We start from the raw sequence: 19,084 nt of genomic DNA on the forward strand, positions 1-19,084 counted from the left end.
TACTGTTTTTATGGCAGTGTGTATGTGCACTGTTACTATGTTGACTCGTGCCATTTGTGTGGGGGAGGAGGGAGCGCTTGCTGGGGATATTTGGCAGGCTCTAGTACTCAGCATGCATGAAGTGTGGTAGATGGAACCAAGTTGTCTGTGATTTAAAACCAAGGAGAACCTTATGATCCAGGGTTTGGGTTGTTTTATTTTCTTTTTCCTTCTCTCCCAGGAGGACTCACCAGGCCCCACATGTCTCTGTTTCAGAAACCACCTGTCCCTAAGTGCTAGCCCAGAGCTGAGAGAAGGCTACTGCGTGAGGACAAATTCAGGCACTGATGGGTAATGCCTGGAGATTTTCCTGCTCCCTGCAGTCTCCACACCCCGGCTCCCTGCTCCCAAGCTGGAGAGGTCTGTTGGAGTCAACAGCATGTGGGTGAGTCTCAAGTCGGCTGATCTCAGAGTCTTTCCTTCCTGAACAAACATTTTCCATTCTGAAATAATCTCCTCTCTAAATTTAGAAAGCTCTGGATCCTCCAAAGCAACCGGTGTGTTCCTTGGGAAGGGACATTCCCCAAATTGTTTGCTTCCCTTTACAAAACGCCAACAAGCCCCTCACCACCAGGTTTGCATCTGTCCGTGAGCAGTGTTGATCAAAGGCATATGTTTGACTTGCACCAAAATAACTCGAGTCCCCCAGGCAGCCGCTCCTGCTCTCCCCACCCCCAATGGTGTTTGAGACGAAGTCTGTAATCACAATCCACAGCATTTCGGAAACCACCTCCCCATCTTGCTTCCTCCCAGCTGATTTCCAGGGGAACAGAAGGAGACTGTTCACTACGAGGGAGGAAGTCCAGGCCTAAGTGAGCAGCTTTCTAAGAGGCACCTACCAGAACAAGGCATGTACTGCTGGGTAGTCCCTGCCAAGTGAGGTCGCTGTGCTGCAGAGGCATGGATGAAGAGACTCCGAAGGAGGAGGTTAGAAGAGGCAGCCAAGACAAGAGCTAAGAAGAGTTAGGAGTTAAGGGCAGTTCTTACAGTGGGCTGAAAAAAGGGTGTTTCTGTGGGGCAGGGAGTGTCTACTATCACTCACACATCATCCCATCTCCCCTACCCAGCAATTAATTCACCCCACAACCCCCAAATCAGTTCTGCCCCCTGCCTCCATCATTCTGCCCTCACATCAGTTCTTGCCCCTCTCTCCAGCCTCTGTTCCTCCTGCAGCTAAGGAGACCTTCATCCTCCTTTCCCCTTCCCAGGCTTAGTGTTGCAAGGAGGAACGTGGTGGGGGGGGCAATGAGCAGAGGAGCAGCAGGGAAGTGGGGAGAGAGGGGAGCAGCTGGGGCCTTTCTGCTCCTCCCTCAACTCCTTTGAGAATGGTGAGGGCTCCTGAGGAGCGGGAGAAGAGGTCTGCCTGCTGACCTTGGCAGCAGCCCTGATCAGTGATTGGCTGCTCTTCCCCAGGAAGTGAGTAACATGGGGAAAACAGCCAATCAGGTTTTTTTCCCCAGGTGGTACTAAAAACGTGCACCTCCTAACTAATCTTCCTCATTATTTAAAAAAAATATTTCCTAGGTCTGTGACCCAGCGCACTTTGTGTGTGTGTGTGTGTGTGTGTGTGTGCGTGCACACGCGCGCAGACCCATTTGGGACCCATCAGTGACTATTAGCCAAGATGGTCAGGGACACAGCCCTATGTCCTGGGTGTCCCTAGGCCTCTGACTGCCAGATGCTGGGGCTGGATTATGGCATGGATCACTCACTAACTGGCCTGTTCTTTTCATTCCCTCTAAAGCACCTGGCATTGGCCACTGTCGGAAGACAGGACACTGGGCTAGATGGACCATTGGTCTGACCCAGTATGGCCATTCTTATGTTCTTAGGTTATGTTCTTATGGTCTGAAAATTGTGGTAGGAGGGCTATCATAATCTGGGAGCTGCAGCTTTGGTAAGATTAGCGCTTAAAGAGCACCTCTCAGCAACCCGCCTCAACTGAATTTTTTTCCTGCATCTGCCCCCTTGTCATTTTCTCTCTCTCTCTCTCTCTCTCTCTCTAATCGCTGCTAGAAATGTAGGTTTCAATCCTGTCTTGGTTCCCAGATTAGAAGGTGTTTGTTGGTTTCCCCCTTATTCACCTCACAGTTTGACACAGTTCTTCAGTCTAATTGGCAGAATCCCCAAATGACAGCAGGTCCTTCACACTGGGTTCCCAGATAAAGAGATTAGTTGATGTTTAGGCCAGAAGGGCCCATTATGAGCTAGTCTGACCATCTGAATAACAGAGGCCAGAACAGGTCACCCTGTGACTACTGCATCCAGCCCAACAGCTTCTGCCTGAGCTAGTGCAGATCTTTTACAATGAGATGCCTAGTCTCTATTTGTAGCTGCCCAGTGATGGCGAATACACCACATCCCTGGGTGAGTTGTTTTAATGGGTCATTCCCTTCCCTGCTATACAGTTGCCTCTTATTTCCTGTTAGGCAGAAAAATTCCAAGTCTGTGAAAGTAAAGAACTGTCTGCTATCAGAATTCTCCCCATGTAGGTATTTGCAGACCATGATCAATTCACTGCCTAATCTTTTCCTTGTTAAACTAAATAGATTGATCTCCTTTAGCTTCTAACTGTGAGGCAGGTTTGACCCTTTCCAATTTTTCAACATTCTTTGTAAAGCGTGGACACCAAACCTGGACACTGTCCAGTTCTGGTTTCACCAAGAGCAGTATACAGAGGTAATATCACCTCCCCACTTCTGCTCAGTATGCCCTGTGTAATGATTTTATATTTGCTTGCTAATCAGTGAAAGCAACTGAATAACAATTAACCAGTTTTAAATCCATTAAATATGGGCTACAAAATTATATCATATAAAACTAATTTTTAATCAGAATGTTGTGTGGGACTACATCTCATACCTTACAGAAGTCTGTTATGTCAAAACAATTACCTTTACCAAACAAACTGTGATCTCAGAAATTATATCAAGTGGATATATCCAGACAATCCAGGAAGTTTCTGGAAAGTGTAGGGGACAATTTCCTGGTGCAAGTGCTGGAGGAACCAACTAGGGGAAAAGCTCTTCTTGACCTGCTGCTCACAAACAGGGAAGAAATAGTAGAGGAAGCAATAGTGGATGGGAACCTGGGAGGCAGTGACCATGAGATGGTCGAGTTCAGGATCCTGACACAAGGAAGAAAGGAGAGCAGTAGAACAGAGACCCTGGACTTCAGAAAAGCAGTCTTTGACTCCCTCAGGGACCTGATGGGCAAGGTCCCCTGGGAGAATAACATGACGGGGAAAGGAGTCGAGGAAAGCTGGATGTATTTTAAAGAATCCTTATTGAGGTTGCAGGAAGAAACAATCCCGATGTGTAGGAAGAAAAGTAAATATGGCAGGCGACCAGCTTGGCTTAACAGTGAAATCCTTGCTCATCTTAAACACAAAAGAACAGCTTACAAGAAGTGGAAGATTGGACAAATAACCAGGGAGGAGTATAAAAGTATTGTTCAGGCATGCAGGTGTGAAATTAGGAAGGCCAAATCACACTTGGAGTTGCAGCTTGCCGGAGATGTTAGGAGTAACAAGAAGGGTTTCTTTAGGTATGTTAGCAACAGGAAGAAAGTCAAGGAAAGTGTGGGCCCCTTGCTGAATGAGGGAGGGAACCTAGTGACAGAGGATGTGGAGAAAGCTAGTGTACTCAATGCTTTTTTTGCTTCTGTCTTCACAGACAAGGTCAGCTCTCAGACAGCTGCACTCTGTAGCACGGTATGGGGAGGAGGTGACCAGCTCTCTGTGGAGAAAGAAGTAGTTCGGGACTATTTAGAAAAGCTGGACGAGCACAAGTCCATGGGGCCGGATGCACTGCATCCGAGGGTGCTAAAGGAGTTGGCCGATGAGATTGCAGAGCCATTGGCCATTATCTTTGAAAAATCATGGCAATCGGGGGAGGTCCCGGATGACTGGAAAAAAGCTAATGTAGTGCCCATCTTTAAAAAAGGGAAGAAGGAAGATCCAGGGAACTACAGGCCAGTCAGTCTCACCTCAGTCCCTGGAAAAATCATGGAACAGGTCCTCAAGGAATCAATCCTGAAGCACTTAGTGGAGAGGAAAGTGATGAGGAACAGTCAGCATGGATTCAGCAAGGGCAAGTCATGCCTGACTAACCTAATTGCCTTCTATGATGAGATAACCGGCTCTGTGGATGAGGGGAAAGCAGAGGATGTGCTATTTCTGGACTTTAGCAAAGCTTTTGATACAGTCTCCCACAGTATTCTTGCCAGCAAGTTAAAGAAGTATGGGCTGGATGAATGGACAGTAAGGTGGATAGAAAACTGGCTAGATGGTCGGGCTCAACGGGTAGTGGTCAATGGTTCCATGTCTAGTTGGCAGCCGGTATCAAGTGGAGTGCCCCAAGGATCGGTGCTGGGGCCGGTTTTGTTCAATATCTTCATTAACGATCTGGAGGATGGTGTGGACTGCACCCTTAGCAAGTTTGTAGATGACACTAAACTGGGAGGAGTGGTTGATACGCTGGAGGGTAGGGATAGGATACAGATGGACCTAGACAAATTAGAGGATTGGGCCAAAAGAAATATGATGAGGTTCAACAAGGACAAGTGCAGAGTCCTGCACTTAGGACGGAAGAATCCCATGCACTGCTACAGACTAGGGACCGAATGGCTGGGCAGCAGTTCTGCGGAAAAGGACCTAGGGGTTATGGTGGACGAAAAGCTAAATATGAGTCAACAGTGTGCCCTTGTTGCCAAGAAGGCTAATGGCATTTTGGGTTGTATAAGTAGGGGCATTTCCAGCAGATCGCGGGATGTGATCATTCCCCTCTATTCAGCACTGGTGAGGCCTCATTTGGAGTACTGTGTCCAGTTTTGGGCCCCACACTACAAGAAGGATGTGGATAAATTGGAGAGAGTCCAGCGGAGGGCAACAAAAATGATTAGGGGGCTGGAGCACATGACTTATGAGGAGAGGCTGAGGGAACTGGGATTGTTTAGTCTGCAGAAGAGAAGAATGAGGGGGGATTTGATAGCTGCTTTCAACTACCTGAAAGGGGGTTCCAAAGAGGATGGATCTAGACTGTTCTCAGTGGTAGAAGATGACAGAACAAGGAGTAATGGTCTCAAGTTGCAGAGGGGGAGGTTTAGGTTGGACATTAGGAAAAACTTTTTCACTAGGAGGGTGGTGAAGCACTGGAATGGGTTACCTAGGGAGGTGGTGGAATCTCCTTCCTTAGAGGTTTTTAAGGTCAGGCTTGACAAAGCCCTGGCTGGGATGATTTAGTTGGGTTTGGTCCTACTTTGAGCAGGGGGTTGGACTAGATGACCTCCTGAGGTCCCTTCCAACCCTGAGATTCTATGATTCTATGATTGAGGTAATTTGTCAATTTTTCCAACTAGCACCCTTGTGTATCTTCCACGCTACCTCTTATATGTGGAAGTAGTTCCCTGTAATAATTCACAAGACCACTACATTATTCTCCTTTTAAATCTCCCCTTAAAACCCACTTATGCTGTGGTGTTTTGTAAACACTTGGCACTGGTCAGGCAGCTGCTGTGTTGTGAACACATACCACTACTGATCACCACAACTGGCTCACAGTTGCCCGGTGCTTCCCATCTGTTTGTTATATCCACCTGCTGTCTCATGTCTTAACCTTAGATCATAAACTCTGGGGCAGGGCCTGTCTTATTGTTGTGTTTCTAAAGTGCCTGGCATACTTGCACCTTGGCTGGGATAGGTGAGTTAGAATGAACAGGGCCACCATAGACACCTCAGGCTGTGGAGATGCAGAGGCTGGTCAGATTATTTGTTGAGTGAGATATTAGGCAGGGAATTGTCTTCCAGAGGATGGGGTGGAAGCCCCCCTGCTCAGAATGGTTAGGACTGGACAGAGTCCTGGGAAATAGACTGTAGGGATGGATCCTGTTGTGGGCCCCAGGAGAAGGACTTACTGATAGTGGAAGGAAGGGGGTAGGTCTGGGAGGCAGGGGCTAAGGACCCTCTCTGCAGGGGATCTGCAGCATCAGTGAGATGCAGATGCTGTTGCTCAATCCAGCTGTCTCCAAAGGGCCTGTCAGAGCCACACAGAGTTTCCATGATTGTAAACATTCTTGTAAACAAATTAACAGAAACCATATCCTCCTCCATCTCTCCCCCGCCCCTGCAACAGCCAATCACACACAGCCCTAGGATGGGCCTCGCATTCAGGGCTTCAGTATGGGCCTGACCAAAAACTGAAGGATGGGAACAAGCAGGAAGCGCCCATCAGCAGGAACCCTGTGTGGTCATTCAGCAGGCCAACAGAGGAGAGGCAACCAGATGGTTGGTTCCATGCCTGCACTAACCTCTGGAGAGCCTTGTCCAAACCTGTCCTAGCAGCAATGTGCTAATATAGCTTCTCTGGGACGAGGCCACAGGAATGGTTCTACAAAGCCAAAGTATCAGTTCCCATCACCCAGGCACCATTGCAGGGACATGGTTAAATGGTGTGACCCTAGTGCAGAGGCACTCTCACCAGGAGAACAGTGCTGCTACCCAGATAGTTGAGGGTAATGCTGCTCCCTCTCCCTGGAGCTCTGGGACTCTCATAGGCCTAGCAGGTGCCTGATTTCTTCACTTATTTTTAATCTCCATCTGGATGCAGGAAGCTGCTGATGGCTGGGAACATCCGGGAATTAGGGCCCAAGCACATCCTGGCGGGATTTCCTGTTTGTGACTTCACCATCAGAGACTCCAGCATAAGAGATTAGGGTAGGCAGGAGCCTGACACCCAAGGGACCCGGCTGGGCCTCCTGACTGGTTACACCAAACCCCAATTCAAGTGCCAAATTCCATCTACCAGGAAATAGTAACAGGCCAGGCCTTTCCCCCTGGGTCATGAGGGGCAGCGTGGCACCTGGCCACAGTGCCCTGCCAGGGGGCAGAATGTGAGGGGCAGCGCAGCCCCCCCAGTGCCCTGCCAGGGGGCAGGACATGGGGGGCAGGGCTACCCGTCCCCCACCCTCCTTTCTAAAAGTCCAAATACAAAAGGCAGGTCCCTTCTATCCACTGTGGTGTGGAGCGGCTCAGAGATTACTGGAGAATGATGCTCAGGGGGAACCAGCTCAGTCCTGCTCTAGAGCTGGGAAAGTCAGGCAGGGTCCCTGGCTGTGACTCACTTTCTCTCAGGACTGTAGCCACAACCTATGAGAAGGGCACCTGGCCCAGCCAGGCCCACTCCAGGCAGCCGCTATCCCTACTACCCACCTCACCTTGGGGCCATCCTGCGGCCAGGGAGCAGTGGATCCAAGTTACTCCCATACTGGGCCCTATGCAGCAGGCCCCATCCAGGGCCACCAAGAGCGGGTTTGGGCCCTGGTGAAAAAACTTTTTTGGGCCCCCCATCAAGGGGCAGACCGACTAAACAGGGCCAATGAAGCTGGGGAAGCCAGGCCTCGGTAATTTGTACCGGCTTCCCCAACTTCTCGTCAGCCCTCCCCCTCCCCTCACAGTCCCTTCTCTGCTCCTCCCTCCCTGCCCCCTCACCCTCCCCATCCCTTCTCTGCTCCCCCCCAGGGGCGGCTCCAGGCCCCAGCACGCCAAGCGCATGCTTGGGGCGGCAAGCCGCGGGGGGCGCTCTGCTGGCGCCGTGAGGGCGGCAGGCAGGCTGCCTTTGGCGGCTTGCCTGCGGAGGGTCCTCTGGTCCCGTGGCTTCGGCGGACCCTCCGCAGGTAAGCCGCCGAAGGTAGACTGCCTGCCATGCTTGGGGCGGCAAAATGCCTAGAGCTGCCCCTGCTCCCCCCGCCCTGCCCAGCCTCCTCCCTTGACCATCCCATCTCTGCTCCCCCTCCCTCACTATCCTGTCTCTGTTCCCCCTCCCTACCCCCTCCCCTCACTGTCCCTTCTCTGCTCCCCCTCACTGCCCCCTCCCCTCACTGTCCCTTCTCTGCTCCCCAACCCCCTCCCCTCACTATCCTGTCTGCTCTCCCCTCCCTGCCCCCACCCTCACTATCCCTTCTGTTCCTCCCTCCCTACCTCCTCCCCTCACTGTCCCTTCTCTGCTCCCCACCTCCTCCCCTCACTATCCTGTCTGCTCTCCCCTCCCTGCCCTCACTATCCCATCTCTGTTTCCCCTCCCATCACTATCCCTTCTCTGCTCCCCCCTCCCTTCTCCCTCCCCCTACCTGTCCCTTCTCTGCTCCACCCTCCCTGCCCCCAACTCTCCCCTCACCATCCCATCTCTGTTCCCCGGCCCCTCCCTGCCCCCCCCCCGCCCCGCAGGCAGCCCCCAGCCCAGCTGTGCGCGGTTCCCTCTTTCCCCTGGCCTGGCTCCCGGTGGCGCGATGAATCGTGCAGCCTGGGGAGGGGGGATGGAAAGAAGGGAGGGAGCGAGGCGGTGAGGAGGGAGCGGGGGAGGGGAGGGGAGGGGGGCAGCCGGATCGGGTTGCAGCAGGAGCCTGCGCTCCCAGCCCAGTGTGGACCCTGCGGCCCCGGCTCCCGAGCAGCCAGCGGAGCTCGGGGACGGAGGCAGCGATCCCTGCAGCGGGCACCGGCGCTCGGGCAGCCGCGATGGGGAGTCGGTGCCCGGCTCCGCAGGGGCGCTGTGCCGGGCGCGTCGCGGGGCTGTGACTGAGCAGCGGAGCCGGACGGGTGTAAGTGCTGAGCGCTGGGGCCGGACCCCTTGGTTCTCCGACCCCGCACCCCCCCCCTCGCCGGCTCCCGACCCCGCTCTCCGACCCCCCCGCTCTCCGACCCGGCTCCCCGACCCTGCGCCTCCCCGCGGCTTCCCGCACCCCCTCGCCGGCTCCCGACCCCCGCTCTCCGACCCCGCCCCACCGGCTCCCCGACCCTGCGCCTCCCCGCGGCTTCCCGCACCCCCTCCCCGCTCTCCGACCCCGCGTCCCCGCTCCCCGCCCCTGCGCCTCCCCTGGCTCCCGCCCCCGACCCTGCGCCTCCCCGATCCGCACCCCCCGGCTCCCTCCCCGGCTCCCCGCACCCCTGCAGCTCCCAGTCCCGCGCCCCCTGCCTTCCCCCCAACGCGCCCCCCGGCTTGGCCGGCCGCTTTGTGCTCTCCTCCTGGGGGGACTGGAGCAGGCTCCCGCCCTGCTGCCGCGGACCCCAGCCGGAGGGAGTCTCCGCAGCCCCTCCCTCATTCCCGGCCTCCGCTCCGCATCCCTCCCATGGCCCAGGTACCCGCTCCGGAGGGGTAAGAACAAGATCCCCGCCCCCGTCTACACGGTCTCGGCCTCTCCGATAAATTCTTGCTGTGGAAACCGAGCGCTTTGTTCTGCTTGGCAGTGCGAGACAATGGGGTGCGGAGCCTGGAAGGGGGGTGCATGGATGAGGCGGGGGTTGCACAGGGGGTTGCCCTGTGTCTGGAGGGGCAGCGGCTCCAGAGGGTCCCCGTGTCTGGCTTCGGCCACGCTCCGGGAACGTGTCAGACCACTCGGGCGCTTTGGCTGCGCAGGCTGCGTGAGTAGAGAGGGTGTGGGAGAGACTGTGAGTGTGTGTCTGTGCACTAAACAGCTGTGAGGGTATAAACGCTGTGTGTGCGAGACACTGTGTGTGCCAGCTGAGTGCTGTGGGTGTGGGTGCACCAACTGAGTGTATTGTGTGAGAGAGACATTGTGTGTGTGTCTGTGTATTGTGTGTGTGAGAGAAAGACACTGTGTGTGTGAGACAGAGAAAAACACATACTGTATGTGTGCATGAGCCAGCTGGGAGTGTATTGCGTCTGTGAGAGCAACACTGTATGTGTGTGAGACACTGTGTGTGTGAGTGTGAGAGAGAGAGAGAGGATTGTGTGTGCGTGTGCCAGCTGGGAGTGTATTGCGTGTGTGTGTGAGAGAGAGTGAGAGGATTGTGTGTGCATGTGCCAGCTGGGAATGTATTGCGTGTGTGAGAGCAACTCTGTGTGTGTGTGTGTGTGTGTCAGAGAGACAGAGAGAGAGAGAGGATTGTGTGTGCGTGCGCCAGCTGGGAGTGTATTGCATGCATGACAAGGCTGTGGTACACTATCTGAGAGGGTCTGGAGTGCGGGTGGGTGTTTATCTATGGCTGCTCCAGAGCCAGCCTTTGCTCAAGGCATTTGCAGTCCCAGATTGCTGGTAAGGGAATTGGAGGGGGGGCAATATACACAGTAATGGTAGGGAGATGGGGTCATGCTGCAGGCAAGGAGGAGCCGGGGAGAGGCTAGAAGGTCGGGGTGCAGGCCATGGGGGAGCCACGTAGGGACTGGAAGGAAGGGTGTAAGAGAGGGTGTCAGGCCATGAGGGAGCTGGGTAGTAGTTGGAAAGGGGAGCAGTGGATATGGGGTCATGCTGCAGAGCAGGAGGAGATGGACAGGGGTTGGAAGGGGAATTGGAGTATATGGGGCCAGGGTGCCAACCGCGTGCCAGCTGGGTAGGGATTGGGAGGCAGAACCACTGCCAGTCATTGATGGGCTTTGTCTGGCTTTGAAAGCTAGGAGTTTAAAGTTGTGGGTACAGGGGAGCCCTGAAGACTAGGACTCAATAATATTTTTACACATGTAGGGACCTCCTAGACTTTAAGGCCAGGAGGGACCATCATGATCATCTAGTCGGTGGGCAAGACTCACCAGGAGATACCTGGAAAAGAATTCTCTGTAGTCACTCAGAGTCCTCCCTTTGCAGCCATCTTCATTGCATGGTCATACCCTCTGTGCCACTCCCTTCGCTGTCCTTCCAATAGGCGTAAGTGGTGCCCAATTCACCATTCCTGGTAGATGGCACTTTGAGTAAATCTACACTCGAGCTGGACACATAATTTCCAGCTTGGGTGGACACACCCACTCTAGCTCTAATCAAAATTCTAGCGTGCTAAGAATAGAAGTGGTGCAGTGACGGCACAAGCAGCAGGACGGGCTAGTCATCTGAAGCAGGATCCTGTCTGAAATCCTGTGTACATCTTCAGGGGGTTAGCCAGTCTTGCTGCAGCTACACTTCAGTTTTTAGCATGCTAGCTCAATCAGAGCTAGTGTGAATATGACTACCTGGGCTGGAAATTACACTGGAGGTCCAGTGTAGATATACCCCTAGACACACCAGGAGACAGGAAATTCTGTAGCTGGATGGACAGTTAAATGTGCTCTCTGTTTTCCTGCTGTTTCCTTCCCCTGTTCGTTAATAACTCCCTTCTCCTTCCCCTGGGCCTGTATCTCCCAGTACCTCTGATATGCCAGTCCTGTGCCAGGTATTGGAGGCCACAGGACATGAGTGAAGCTGGAGGTGCTGTTGCTTGGGGGAATCCAGTGCATTTTAGTCCAGAACACAAACCTTGCTAAAGACCCATCATCTCCCCTGCCTCTTTCCCTCTGCACCCCTCCCCAGCTCTGTGGTCTGGAATCCTGGTGTGGCGTGGTGGGGGGTGCTGCTGGCTAATGGCTTTCTGCAGGGTGGCTGAGTCTGCCATTGGTTTTATAGGGAGCTCAGTGCCTCGGGAAGGGAGGGGAGTGAGCAAGCGAGCGAGGCAGCCTGGCTCACATTACACAGGCAGGGCTTGGACCAGCCGCGCCAGCCCCTTGCACTGAGCTATCTGCTAATTGGAAGCAGCTGTTGGGATTTGGTGACTCTGCATCCACTGAGGTCACCGCAGCCTTCCCCACTGGCCTGAGCCTGTGAGGCTCCTCAGGATACAGGTCTGCCCGCGCCTTAAACAGCCTGCTCCCATCCTCTACCATGGACAAGCAGGAAGATCCAGCAGCCAGGCCTCCTGGTGGGGGGAGGCAGAGGCCTCCTGGTGGGGGGAGGCAGAAACCCCCAGTCCCCATCCCTACCAGGGCAAACATGAGACAGGAGATACGAGTCTGCACACGCTCCACGCACACCAGCTGCCCTCAATACCCTTCAGCTTCATTCCTTCCCCAGTCACCCTCCAAATTCACCCAGCCTCTTCCTCCTGGTGCTAATGGGATTTGCTCTCCTGTGCAAACCCAGCTGTTTCAGCAGGGTAGTTCATGGCACACATGGATAACGAGTTTATCCATGTCTCCTTTGGGCAATATGAAGTTTAGTTTACCTACTTCTGTTTATATCACAACAGCATTGAGCCTTGGTCCCTCTGTCACTCTCCAGCTCCCACTCTCTCCTTTGACTTCCATGGGACAGACCCCCTGCTCCCCACCTGCCTAGCCTCTGCCAAGGGCCTAAACCCAATATGCTCCACTCCCATTGTCCTTAGCCTGACTAAGCATGGCCCCAGCAAGCCAAGATTGGGTCACTTGAGACTTATTGCAGGCCAAGGGCCTAGCCTGTCTCAACTGCCAGAAACTGTTGCCCCATCCACACACACAGCCCACTGAACCACCCCCACTCTGGGTAAGTATCATTATCACCGCTTTAGCAGGGGGGAAGTGAAGTGATTTTTCAAGGCCATTCAGTGACTCAGTGGCATAAGTCCAACTTGAAGCCAGTGCCAGGATATGAGTAAGTCCCACTGACTTCTTGTATCCTGTTGGGAGACGATCGAGCCCCAGGAACCAGGCCCCTAGAGCAGTGGTTACTAAACCATGGTCCATAGAGAAGCATGGGGTCCTGGGGCACCTGTGTTTAAAGAAACTGCACGTATAGGAAATGTTCACCTAAGATCGCTTTCCATGTTAGCAATTGTTGCAGCTTACAGGGAAGATCTTTGTACTAGGACAGTTCCACTTCAGGAGCTGGGAATAGAACCCAGGAGTCCTGACTCTCTGTGCCCCTGGAAAGGCTTAATACTGCTATGGGGTGCTTCAGCCAGTCCAGTCACATCCATCTCCCCAATCACACACTGTAGTAGGGTGCTTTATCTCCAGCTGGAAGCCAGCAGCCCCCATCTCCATCCCTGAATTCAGGGAAATTCCTGCCGCCCCATGTCTGACATGAGCAGCTCCTGAATGTGGTTATGGGACCAACAGCAAATGCTTTCAAGAGAGTCCAAGTATGAGCTCATGCTGACGCCATTCCTGCAGACCACTAAGCCCTGCTTTACCGGGGGCTAAGAGCAGCATTGGGGCTTGTGCGCCTTGATGAGCTTCCTGACTGCTAAGTCGCTGTGCCTGCTCCTGGGGAGCGTGAGCAATGCCTAGGGGGCCAGGCAGCCTTCAAGCTGTAGGTGTTAGCGGCATCACATCCACTCCTCCCCTGCCCATCCCTCTCTCACTGCTGCAGTGAGCTGAAGCTACAGTAGGGGGAGCGAAGGGGCTAGAGAGCCAAGAAGCAGGGAGAAGGAGACAAAGGAGGAGTGCAAGCGGCAAAGGGTGTGTGGGACAGGGAGAAAATGCACGGAAAGCCAGGGCAGCTGTGGGGCTCACAGTCAGCTGCTACATTCCCACTGTGCTGTAACCATCCTGGCATGGTGTCCACTCAGGGGCATCCCAAATCTGTGTCAGGATAAAATGATGGGCCACTTCTGCTGCAGAGGGACCAGGTTTTAAGCTGGGCAATCTCTAAATGGTAGATGTCTGCTGGGTGGTAGAGCCCTGCTGATTTATTGGCCACTGGAGCATGAGCCTCCGTCCAGCTCTGCTGCACACTGGCACCTTCCAGTTGATACCAGATTTGGCTCCCCCATTTTTCACACTTAACCCCTTTTTTCCCCCAGGGGAGTGCCCTGAGAGGGCCTGTCAACATCTCTCCCAGGCTGCTACCATGTGCTCCCCAGGTCATTGGCATGTGAGAGCCAAGGGACCACACCTGGTAATGATGACATTGCTTAGTGCCCTGGCAAGCTGCAGTCCTGGGCACCAGCCCCTCTGGAACCCTTCCAGAGCCTAGGACAGACCCAGCCTCAGAGAGCTGACCCATCTATATTCATTTACAGAGGGGGAAATTGAGACACAGACAAGGGAAAAGCCTGCTCAAGGTCAGGGTCAGCGCTTGGAATAGAACCCAGCGTCTTTGTGACCCCGCTGCAGAGCCGCTTGCCCGTTGCAGTCAGGAATTGTGATTCCATGAGGGATGGCTCTCAGGAAGAGCACAAACTGCAATGGGAATGCTCACTTATAGTGTATAGTACAAGCCTGAACTTCTTGTTAGCACTATAGCCTGCCTGGAGCTGGACATGCAGTCCCAGAGAGAGCCCCAGGCCTTCTCCTCAGGCACCAGCAAATGCTTCTGCTCCTCTGTGTTGCCCTGGTTTTACTCTTTCTCCTCTGGGTCTAATTTTACCCAACGACCTCTTTGTCTCATAGGCTCCCTGCTAGAGGGAAAGGAATCAGAGCAAGAAGGCTGGGGTTACCTGGCAGGGCTCCCCTCCCCCTTATGCTTTTCCTGTCCTTTGCTTGCTGCTCCCCTCCTGACCAGCTTCCTCTGATCTGCATTCCTTGCAGGATTAAGGAGCACAAACTGAAAAGGAGACCGAGCCAACCTTCCGTCCCCAGGGCCTCGGGGAGTTGTTGACGATGGGGTGCCTGAAAAGGTCAACCCAGCTGCTGCTGCAGCTGCTGCTACTTGGGGGCCTGAAGCCAGGGCAGGGCTCTACTGTGCTGGGCACCCTGGATTTACAGATAGATGAGGAGCAGCCAGCTGGCACCATCATCGGGGACATCAGTGCTGGACTGCCCCCCAGCACCACTGCCTACATGTACTTCATCTCCGCGCAGGAGGGCAGTGGCGTCACCACAGACCTGGAGATAGATGAGAACACAGGCATCATCAAAACAGCCCGTGTGCTGGACCGAGAGAGACGGGACCGCTACAGCTTCATTGCTGTCACCCCTGAGGGCATTACAGTGGAGGTGAATGTCCAAGTGAATGACATCAATGACCATGCACCAGAATTTCCCAAGCACCACCACACCTTTCAAATCCCAGAGCACACCCACATTGGCAGCAGGTTCCCCCTGGACCCAGCCTTCGATGCTGACAGTGGCCTGCTGAACACCCAGGGTTATGTGCTCAAAGGGGAGAATGTGGGCCAAGCCTTCCGCCTGGAGACACGCAGGGGCCCCAATGGGGTCCTGTACTTGGACCTGGTGGTCAGCAACGTCCTGGACCGGGAGAACTGCTCATCATACTCCCTGCTGCTAGAGGCCTATGATGGCGGCTCCCCTCCCCGCAGCACTCAGATGACTTTGGATGTGGCCATACAGGACATCAATGACAATGCACCTGCCTTCAACCAGAGCCGCTACCACACCCTCATCTCCGAGAACCTGAAGCCAGGCAGCAGCATCCTGCAGGTCTTTGCCTCTGACGCAGATGAGGGTGACAACGGGGCTGTGGTGTATGAGATCAACCGTCGGCAGAGTGACCCTGACCAGTACTTCACCATTGACTCCAGGACGGGTGTCATCAAGCTCAACAAGGGGCTGGACTATGAGATGAGGAAGGTGCATGAGCTGGTGGTGCAGGCACGGGACAAGGCCATGCACCCAGAGGTCACCACAGCCTTTGTCACCATCCACGTGCGCGACTACAATGACAACCAGCCCACCATGACCATCATCTTCCTGAGCGAGGATGGCTCACCACAGATCTCCGAGGGTGCCCAGCCCGGCCAGTATGTGGCACGCATCTCTGTCTCGGACCCCGACTATGGTGAGTACTCCAACGTCAATGTCTCCCTGGAGGGGGGAGACGGCAAATTTGCCCTCACCACCAAGGACAATATCATCTACTTGATCTGTGTGGATCAGCTGCTGGATCGGGAGGAGAGAGACTCCTATGACCTGAGGGTGACGGCCACTGACTCAGGGACCCCTCCGCTGCGGGCAGAGTCGGCCTTTGTGCTGCAGGTGATGGATGTCAATGACAACCCACCACTCTTTGACCAGCAGGAATACAAGCAGAGCATCCCCGAGGTGGTGTACCCAGGCAGCTTTGTCCTGCAGGTGACAGCCCGTGACAAAGACCAAGGTCCCAATGGGGAGGTACGGTACAGCATACTACACAGCCAGGACACCCACTCCAACTGGTTCACCATCGACCCAGCCACAGGCATCATCACCACCGCTGCCTCCCTGGATTATGAGAAGGACCCCCAGCCCCAGCTGACAGTGCTGGCTATGGACAGAGGGACACCTGTCCTCTCCTCCACGGCAGTGGTGCATGTGGCCCTGCAGGACATCAATGATAATGAGCCTGTGTTCAGGAGCAACTTCTACAATGTATCCCTGAAGGAGAATACACCCGCTGGGACCTGCTTCCTACAGGTGAGGGGACAGCTGGACAGATGGAGGACACCCTGGGGTGCAGGGTGGGGATGGCCGGGCTGGGGGGTGGCCAGGCAGGGGGAGAGGCTTGGAGTGGAGGGTAGTCAGGCAAGCGGAGGGGTGAGGGTGGCCAGGCATGGGGAGAGGCGTGGCATGGAGGGCGGGAGGTGGCCAGGCAGGGAGAGAGGTCTGGGGTACAAGGCAGGGGGAGTGGCCTGGGGTACAAGGCAGGGGTGGCCAGGCAAAGGGAGGGGCCTGGGGTTCACAGAAGTCGGATGGTCAGGCAGGAAAAGTGATCAAGGCCAGTGGTGGGGGATATTATACGTGGGCAGAGGGAGGGACGTGGAGGGCAGAGAAGATGGGGGGCAATGGGAGAGGAATCAGGGCCTGGGGTGGATGAGTGGGAGAAGCTGACCTGGAAGGGGAAGGGGTCAGGGACTAGTAAGTGTATGGGTCAGAGTGGAGTCCCCCCACACACACCTTGTGTGGGGTTAGGCAGCAGGGCCTGGGATGGGTAATTTTATCAGTATTACAATGGCATTTAGAGCCTGTGACTGAGATCAGGGCCCCCCTGGTGCTGGACTGGGATTTGACTTCCGTGAGTGTGTGATTAGTGTCTTTGAGATACATGGAGCTTCTTCAATCTGTCAAAGTTGGTCTGTTCAGAGCTGGGAAAGGAACCCAGGAATACAGACTCTCAGTCCCCTGCCCTCATCACTGAACAGTGGATCCTCCCTAATAATAATCTAGGAGCCAGCGTCAGTGCTCAGTACTGTCCAAATCCCTCACAAACCCCTGAGACAGCGCATGCTGGGGACGGGATGCTGCTGCTTTGTGTGCCTGCAGCCAGCTGGGAGAGAAATGAGAGGTCTGGGGTGAAGGGTGGATGAAATCTGCAGGTGCAGTCTGGGATGAGAGATGCAGGGGGGCTGCTCCGGGGTCAGGAGCAGAGATGGGCAGAGGGAAGGGATTTTCTCCATAACATGGCAAGTCCATGGAGGGGGAAATACGTGAGAAGCCAGTGCGGGAGGTGTCTGTCTGACGTGAGCAAGGGGTAAGGGGTGGCGCTGCGGGGAAGTTGAGTTATTGGGGGCAGGAGGTGACTGAGACAGTGGGGGAAGCTGAGTGGAGGGTGGGGGTAGTCTGAGGGGAAGGTGAGCAGTAGTGGGTGAGGAGTTGGTCTGAGGCGGTGGGAGGGAAGGTGAGCGGAGGGGGGTGAGGCGGGACTGAGACAGTAGGGGGGAAGGTGAGCGGTGGGTTTTGAGGGGTAGGCCTGAGGCAGTGGGGAAGGTGAGTGGTGGGAAGTGAGGGGTGGCTCTGAGGCAGAGGGGAAGGTAAGCGGTGGGGTTTGAGGGGTGGCTCTGAGGCAGTGGGGGTGAAGGTGAGCGGAGGAAGATGAGCGGTGACTGAGGTGGTGGGGAAAGGTAGGGGTGAGGGGTAGGTCTGAGGCTGTGGGGAAGGTGAGCAGTGGGGGTGATGGTGGCTCTGAGGCAGTGGGGGAAGGTGAGCAGTGGGGGTGATGGTGGCTCTGAGGCAGTGGGAGGAAGGTGAGCGGTGGGGGTGATGGTGGCTCTGAGGCAGTGGGGGAAGGTGAGCAGTGGGGGTGATGGTGGCTCTGAGGCAGTGGGAGGGAAGGTGAGCGGTGGGGGTGATGGTGGCTCTGAGGCAGTGGGGAAGGTGAGTGGTGGGGGCTGAGGGGTGGCTCTGAGGCGATGGTGGGGAAGGTGAGTGGAGGGGGTGAGGGGTGACTAAGGCAGTGGGGAAGGTGAGTGGAGGGTGAGGGGTGACTAAGGCAGTGGGGAAGGTGAGCGGAGGGGGTGAGGGGTGACTAAGGCAGTGGGGGAAGGTGAGCGGAGGGTGAGGGGTGACTAAGGCAGTGGGGAAGGTGAGCGGAGGGGTGAGGGGTGACTAAGGCAGTGGGGAAGGTGAGTGGAGGGCTGAGGGGTGGCTCTGAGGCGATGGTGGGGAAGGTGAGTGGAGGGTGAGGGGTGACTAAGGCAGTGGGGAAGGTGAGTGGAGGGGGTGAGGGGTGACTAAGGCAGTGGGGGGGAAGGTGAGCGGAGGGGGGTGAGGGGTGGCTTTGAGGCGGCGAGGGGAAGGTGAGTGGAGGGGGCTGAGGGGTGGCTCTGAGGCGGTGGGGGGGAAGGTGAGCAGAAGTGGGTGAGGGGTGACTGAGACAGTGGGGGGGAAGGTGAGCGGAGGTGGGTGAGGGGTGACTAAGGCAGTGGGGAAGGTGAGTGGAGGGGGCTGAGGGGTGACTAAGGCAGTGGTGGGGAAGGTGAGCGGAGGTGGTGAGGGGTGACTAAGGCAGTGGGGAAGGTGAGTGGAGGGGCTGAGGGGTGGCTCTGAGGCGGTGGTGGGGAAGGTGAGTGGAGGTGGTGAGGGGTGACTAAGGCAGTGGGGGAAGGTGAGCGGAGGGTGAGGGGTGGCTTTGAGGCGGCGGGGAAGGTGAGTGGAGGGGCTGAGGGGTGGCTCTGAGGCGGTGGTGGGGAAGGTGAGTGGAGGTGGTGAGGGGTGACTAAGGCAGTGGGGAAGGTGAGTGGAGGTGGTGAGGGGTGACTAAGGCAGTGGAGGGGAAGGTGAGCGGAGGTGGGTGAGGGGTGACTAAGGCAGTGGGGGGGAAGGTGAGTGGAGGGGGCTGAGGGGTGGCTCTGAGGCGGTGGTGGGGAAGGTGAGTGGAGGTGGTGAGGGGTGACTAAGGCAGTGGGGGAAGGTGAGCGGAGGGGCTGAGGGGTGGCTCTGAGGCGATGGTGGGGAAGGTGAGTGGAGGGTGAGGGGTGACTAAGGCAGTGGGGAAGGTGAGCGGAGGGTGAGGGGTGGCTTTGAGGCGGCGAGGAAGGTGAGTGGAGGATGAGAGGTGGCTCTGAGGCAGTGGGGAAGGTGAATGGTGCGGGGTGGTTCTGAGGCGGTGGTGGGGAAGGTGAGCAGAGGTGGGTGAGGGGTGACTGAGACAGTGG

The 19,084-nt window shown here is 55.6% G+C and overlaps 1 protein-coding gene across 3 annotated transcripts in view; it reads left to right on the forward strand.

Annotated features, from left to right (window-relative positions):
• Window positions 1-215: 215 nt before the first annotated feature.
• The window catches only part of DCHS1 (dachsous cadherin-related 1), a 153,246-nt gene continuing 134,377 nt past the window's right edge, over window positions 216-19,084 (forward strand). Inside the window, exons 1-2 of one of the 3 annotated variants that reach the window (XM_039497313.1) lie at window positions 216-424; window positions 14,304-16,127. In XM_039497313.1, the coding sequence (XP_039353247.1) occupies window positions 14,376-16,127 (1,752 nt within the window). In that variant the 5' untranslated portion in view covers window positions 216-424; window positions 14,304-14,375. Of the gene's footprint in view, window positions 425-8,479; window positions 8,632-9,966; window positions 10,087-14,303; window positions 16,128-19,084 lie in introns of those variants that run through there. The other 2 variants (XM_039497304.1, XM_039497321.1) reach the window with 2 other exon arrangements.

The sequence above is a fragment of the Mauremys reevesii genome, linkage group 1 (genome assembly GCF_016161935.1).
Source record: "Mauremys reevesii isolate NIE-2019 linkage group 1, ASM1616193v1, whole genome shotgun sequence".
In the NCBI taxonomy this organism is placed as follows: domain Eukaryota; kingdom Metazoa; phylum Chordata; order Testudines; family Geoemydidae; genus Mauremys; species Mauremys reevesii.